At 34.4% G+C, this 6,349-nt stretch overlaps 2 protein-coding genes across 2 annotated transcripts in view; both read left to right on the top strand.

Annotated features, from left to right (window-relative positions):
* The first annotated feature begins 776 nt into the window (after window positions 1–776).
* LOC128241482 (perlucin-like) lies at window positions 777–5,338 on the top strand. The gene is made up of 5 exons (XM_052958441.1): window positions 777–890; window positions 2,097–2,197; window positions 2,731–2,830; window positions 3,818–4,049; window positions 5,225–5,338. Exons 1-5 carry the CDS (start codon window positions 848–850, stop codon window positions 5,256–5,258), a joined length of 510 nt encoding a protein of 169 aa, XP_052814401.1. The 5' UTR covers window positions 777–847; the 3' UTR covers window positions 5,259–5,338.
* A 914-nt stretch (window positions 5,339–6,252) lies between these two features.
* The window catches only part of LOC128241481 (NEDD8-conjugating enzyme UBE2F-like), a 37,011-nt gene continuing 36,914 nt past the window's right edge, over window positions 6,253–6,349 (top strand). Inside the window, exon 1 of the mRNA XM_052958440.1 lies at window positions 6,253–6,336. The gene's annotated coding sequence lies outside the window, so the exon portion shown is untranslated. The remainder of the gene's footprint in view (window positions 6,337–6,349) is intronic.

The following is a 6,349-nucleotide window of genomic DNA, read 5'->3' as shown; positions in this document are numbered from 1 at the left end:
AAAATGTGTATTTACCCTCTCTAAATAAGGACATTATTATCATTATTATTATTATTATTATTATTATTATTATTATTATTATTATTATTATTATTATTATTATTATTATTATTATTATTATTATTGTCGAATATCAAATGTCGTCTTTAAAGTTACAATGTAAAATGTTCATTTTAGAATATGGATCGTCTAATATATAACTAAACGTGGTCTGGTTGTGTCTAACTCGTTTATTTGTCATCCTTATCATATCAGTTAAGTGCTTATTGGGGTCGAAAGCGACAAGGTTCTATCAGCGTGTTAATGCAATGTCACTTAGAACCATTTCGCTTCCAGCCCTTGGTCTATATAATTCAATGATATTCACTACTTTCTTTCAGTACAATTAAAGGCGTACAATATAGGTTCATGCAAATAAAACAACATGTTTTAATGCATTATCATGTTGAACTCATTAGAGTTAAATATTAATGATCAAAGTAAACATCATATGAGTTGTGTACAGATAATACAAATATTAGCGATATTTTGGCACTATTTTTAACTGGGAAATTTGTGGCCTCTAAGCTTTTCAAAATCCAATTTACAAAGGCTTTTTTTTTATTTTGTCTGTACATAAATCATATGGTTTTGTTGTTGTTGTGTTTTGATAATTAAAGTCAAATAAGTTAAAAATGACAATAAATAAAAACTTACATTTTTTTTTTGCATCAACCTTTGTCGGACGCCTTTAAAGCTGATAAGGTTTTAAATATATGTGCGTATGTCAAATAGTCAAGTTTTGAGAGAGAATTAACATTACATCACATTACAATATATTCGTGTTTAATTAGATGCAACAGTTGTCATGATAAACTTACTTTGTTTCGCGTTTACTTTCCTTGCTACAGGTAAGGCTCTATTTTATATATATGTACTTGATTAATATTTATGAAAATATACACTATGTGAACAAGATATGAAACACCAGATATGTTATACTTTTATCGAATTGCGGGGTTGGGGTGGGGGGCAGATGAGTTAACGTGTGTTTTTATTGTCAAAACAAATGGAGTGGGTTAGGGGTCTCCTTTAGCGTTTTGATAGCACTGACAGTCTTCACCTCTGGTAGAGAGTGATTGAAAAATAAGGCTCATAATCTTCAGTGTAGTCCAGACGTACTGTAGATACCAGAATAGCAAAGAGCGTATCAATCTTTGGCAGAGAGTGATTGGTAAATAAGGCTCAGAAATCTTAAGGGAAGAATGGATCCAAAAGTACTGTAGATACCAGAATGACGCTGAACATGTTCATCTATGGCAGGAAGGAATAGGAGAACAACTGAAAGGTGTTCTAAGATTTGCAGTTTAGTACAGTGTGTGAGTAAGTCTGGTAGGCAATACAATGAACCTTGAAGTATAAAGCTTGAGTAGAGCGTGATTTGAAAAAAATAGGCTCAATGGTTCTCTCAGAAGAACATCAGTGTAGAGTTGAACAATGTAGGAGTGTGTCCGGAAGTAATATATGTACCATTATGGCACTACAAGTATTCATCTCTGGAAGAGAGGGATTGGAAAATATCGGATTCAAGGTTCCCATAGATCTGCAGTTTATTGCATTACAGTGTATGTGAGAGTCCAGTAGTGATTCAGGCAATATAATAGTCCTGAAAGTTTCATTTCCGGTAGAGAGGGATAGAAAAAAGGTTCAATGGTTCTATCAGAAGAACATCAGTGTATAGTTGGACAATGTATGAGTGGATCCAGAAGTAATAACCATTGTACCATTATGGCACTAAAGGTATTCATCTCTGACAGAGAGGGTCTTGTAGAATAACTGCTTAACATTTCTTCAGAGGTATTCAGTGTGGAGTATGACAGTGTATTAGTGTAAAGCAATCCAATGGCCCTGTATGTATTCAGCTCTCGTAGAGGGAGGCACATAATTCTAGGATGAAGTTCAGTATTAAACGTACAATGAAAACCACACGGACAATCCCAGTGCACAAACAGTAAAACTAGTACCCTGTTATAGGAATGGGTAAAGGTATAATGTGTTTAAGACTTAAAGCCAATGGTATGGTTATTTATGTATATATGTATATGTCATCATTCCAGTGAACAGTCAAGGTGCAAAATGCCCAATAGACTTCATGCAGTTTGGGGAGTCCTGCTATCACATTTTCGCCACGCCCAAACTAACATGGTGGGATGCAATGGTAGGTCTCTCTACGTTTGACATGAACTGGGTGGTGGAGTTTTTGTTCAATATACATTTAAAATTATATTTTGCTAAGGATACTTGCTTTTTCGTATTAAAGATTAAATTTTCGTTGGAACCTTGATTTTGTGGATAAGCCAACCTATGAAAATCATGAAAAATAATGGCCCACGAATATCTATGATTTCACTGTAATTACTAGATGTTCATCCAATCACGAACACGATGGTAACAGTTCTCTTTTTTCACATATGAATATTATACATCGACACCCTAGCTATGAATAAACGCCGTTCCCGAAAAGTACCGGACTGATACAGATCCTAGTTCAACATTGTTATTTAAGCCAATAAAACCTAAGGGGCGGCGAAAAAAGAGGGTGTCGGAGGAAATGAAAATCTAGCAATTAATTTATAGTCGTCAAAGTGTGTGTTAACAATCAGAATATGTTAGGTAAGTGGTGGGCACAAACCACCAGACCACTACCATAAGTTGTGTTTGTTGTACTACTCTTTTTTCCTATTTCTTCAGTCATTCTGTGGCATGTACGGATTTGGTGAAGGAACGCTTGCAACTGTAGAATCAGCGGAGGAACAGTTGTTTCTGGAACGCGAGTTGAAAACCAAATACCGTAGGTACAAATTGGTAGAACAAGGATAGAAAAGAGCTGCATAGGTCACGAGTTGTGTATGCGTGAAAAACAGTGAATATCACTATGGTCTTAATTACTAATCAAAATACTGGGAGATCATGCAATTATGTGGCAAGGAAGATGGCGAACAATGGAGATATGCCTGTATTATCATACTAGTCTTCATTAAATCATGGACAAATAATGATCTGTTTCTTTCACTTCTTCAAAAAATGGTTTTCTGGTAACTATACTGTAGACCCGATATCAAAATAATTATACAGCTGAAAAGCGCATTCAAAAAAGCCTCTTTGTCCTTGCCATATGAATATTCATAAATTAAGGCTCTGTGCTTAACTTTAAAGAACATGTACTGAAAACTTTGCGACTTGTCTATATAAAACAGCTAGTTGTTCTTGATGGCCCGTGAGGCCAAAATGCCGGTCGCGATGTATTGTAGAACACGTGTTTCATAAAAGAACTACGATTCCGGCAATAACACTTCAAGCCCGTAGAGGCAGCGCCTTAGTTCATAATTATTATGTTTGTGAATATGCTATTATTAGCACCTTGTAGTGGGCAGACTTTTACCTAATTATCTGCGAGGAAAGCTAGGTTTAAGTGAAGAACAATCATATAAAATGTTAACATGTTTTATTTGTTCAACACCTGAATGCAGACAGGAAGTCTTCTGGTTAGTGGCCTACGAAAAAGGGTATCGTAAGGTTTGGGTAAAGAACAATAAAATAAATGTGATCAGCACCTATCAGAGTACATAATGACTTAGTGGCCTACGATTAATGAATATAGTCAGGTTTGGGTATAATTATTATTATTATTATTATTATTATTATTATTATAATTATTATTATTATTATTATTATTATTATTATTATTATTATTATTATTATTATTATTATTATTATTATAACAATAATCATAATAATAATAATTATAATTAATAATAATAATGTGAACATGTTTCAGCACCTGGTAGCGGACAGGAGGACTTCTGGCTAGGGGCCTACGATCTCGTCCACGAGGGAAGTTGGGTATGGGTGAAAAAAAATGAGTACGTACAAGGCGGTTACGAGCACTGGGGCCAAGGACAGCCAAGCGGGGGGACGGGGGAAAGTTGCCTTGGGCTGTATGATGGTTTGAACTACATGTGGAACGATGCACCCTGTGGGAGACCGGAGGGGTTCATATGTGAAGTGCCGTGCGTGTTTAACTAAACTCATTTGACTTAAAGCTGCACTCTCACAGATTAAACGTTTTGGCAACTTTTTTATTGTTTGTCTTTTAACGAGCATTTCTTGCGAAAATCCATAGACACCAGTTATATAAGACTTCTGACAAAAAATCAGATCGCAGATTTTTATATTTAAGTTCAAAAATTGATGTTTTAAGCATTTTACTTAACGGTTTAAGCCATAAAACATTATTTTTCGAACGGAAATATGAAAATCTACGATCTGATTTTTTTTGGTCAGCAATCTTATATCATTGGTTTGCAGACACTTACGCAAACATTTGCTATTTCCAAGACAAAATATAAAAAAGTTGTAAAAATGGTTAATCAGTGAGAGTGCAGCTTTAATAATATACTTTAATTTATCAAAGTAGCGTTGGTGTGTCCGTGAATTATGATAGTGACATTTGAAACCTCTTTCTTCTTATGTCAATGTCGTTTGATTAGGTTTACATCATTTAAAAAAAAACAGGTATGGTATGTAGGTTTTTTATTTTATTTTTATTAGTCTTTGTGTAAAAACGTTAATGACATCATTAGAAAATGGTGTTTAAGTAATATTCTATCTAAAGCTTGAAAGGTTTTAAACTACAAATAAAAACCCACACTTATTTTTTTACCAACTGACTATATTAACGGTAAAGTCGACGCCTATTTCGTAGGTAGGACCTATGTTCTATTTAGAGAGGCATATTTTTTCTCGATTACAGAACATTGTCGCGTTCGACTTTGGCAGACCTTATTTGCCAAATATATATTTTTTTAGATTGTTATGATATTTTATGAAGTATATGAAGTGATTCAATAGTTTGGAGTGGTTATATGTTATAAGTGGCGTTCAAATTACTGTATAAAGTTTAAAAGGCGGTAGCTAAAACAAGCTATAAAATGCGTACTTTGGCTTCTTTTCGTGGCATGAAAGAATGCAAACTATTCGTAGTTCCTGTTCAATTATATTTCAATAAATTTTAACAGTAATATACAGTATATTACAATTAAGTATGTTATGTCGTTCGACTTTCTTAAGACAAACACCAGGCATGGCTGTTCTGATGTATTATATTAGTTCACAAATAAATGTTCCTTTATACTCAAATCTATCACAAAACACAAGCTAAACCAACTATGAAATTCATTTTCAGATTCGAAGGACGGTCATCAGAAGTCATTGGATAGTGACATCATTACTGATGGCTTAAATGATAAAAAAAATCCCTGTATTAATTTGTAACGAAATACACACTGAGTTAAAAACGTGTTGTAGTTTTTACTTGCTGTTGATGTTTTATTTTTGTTTTTAGTGTTTGTATTTGTGTATGTGATGTTGATATGTTTTTGTCTATAGTTCGTTGTCGTTTGGGTCCATTGCCTTTTGCCCCTTAACACGGCTTATTTTTGAATTTCCGACTACTGGGCTTGTCCCTGTGTTTCTCAGTGTATATTGCGAATTATCTTAAGTACTATCTCTGTGTCATTAATCTAAAGTACTTTTAAGTTTGAAAGTCTTCGTTGTTCCTTAAGTGTGTATATATAACACAAATCACTAAGTATATATAATACTACATCGATCAGGGGCAGATCCAGGATTTAACGTTAAAGAGTGCGTTACTGCGAGGGCGTAACCCTTTAAGTTGCACCCCTCCCGCATAACTGAATTTCAATAGGTTTAAAGTGTTAGTATGTGAGATTTGGGGGTTACTCCCCGAGGACTTTTTGCAATTTTTAGTCCGAAGTTTCGGATCCGCAAGTGTAAATGGGAGCAATTTTCTTTATTTTCGTCCCAGATTCTAATTGCTTGGTGCAGATATAGTTTCAAACAGCAATAAATACTTCTTTATACTTTTGTATGTCCAACTTCTGGTAATCTTAAAACTTGAACTTAAACATCAAAATTAACTTTCTTCACAGTGGCCTATCCATGATTTTAGGCTAGAAGGGGCGCCTTGGGACAAGTCCACCTTCAACTTCGTCATCATATTTTTGTTTAGTTTACCGAAATGCTAAAAAAGGTTTCTCAAGAAAGTTTAAACGCCACCAAAATTAAATCATGTGATGATGAGATACTTGTTAAGCGGCCCTTGTTAAGGGCGATCACTGCGCAGGAGATTGCAGTATTCGACACAACCGGTTTAATCGATTACTACTAGTTCTGGTACTGTTACTAAAACACCTCTAATGGTAAACTTCCGGTAAAATGACAGCAACAAAGAATATTTCGTAGATCATTTTTGCGATATAATACGTTCATCTATAGGTATATTTTCTCA

This window comes from Mya arenaria, chromosome 7, assembly GCF_026914265.1.
Source record: "Mya arenaria isolate MELC-2E11 chromosome 7, ASM2691426v1".
NCBI classification, from domain to species: Eukaryota; Metazoa; Mollusca; class Bivalvia; order Myida; family Myidae; genus Mya; species Mya arenaria.
Note: the sequence above shows the minus strand (reverse complement) of the source record. Positions and strands in the feature narration are given on the sequence as shown.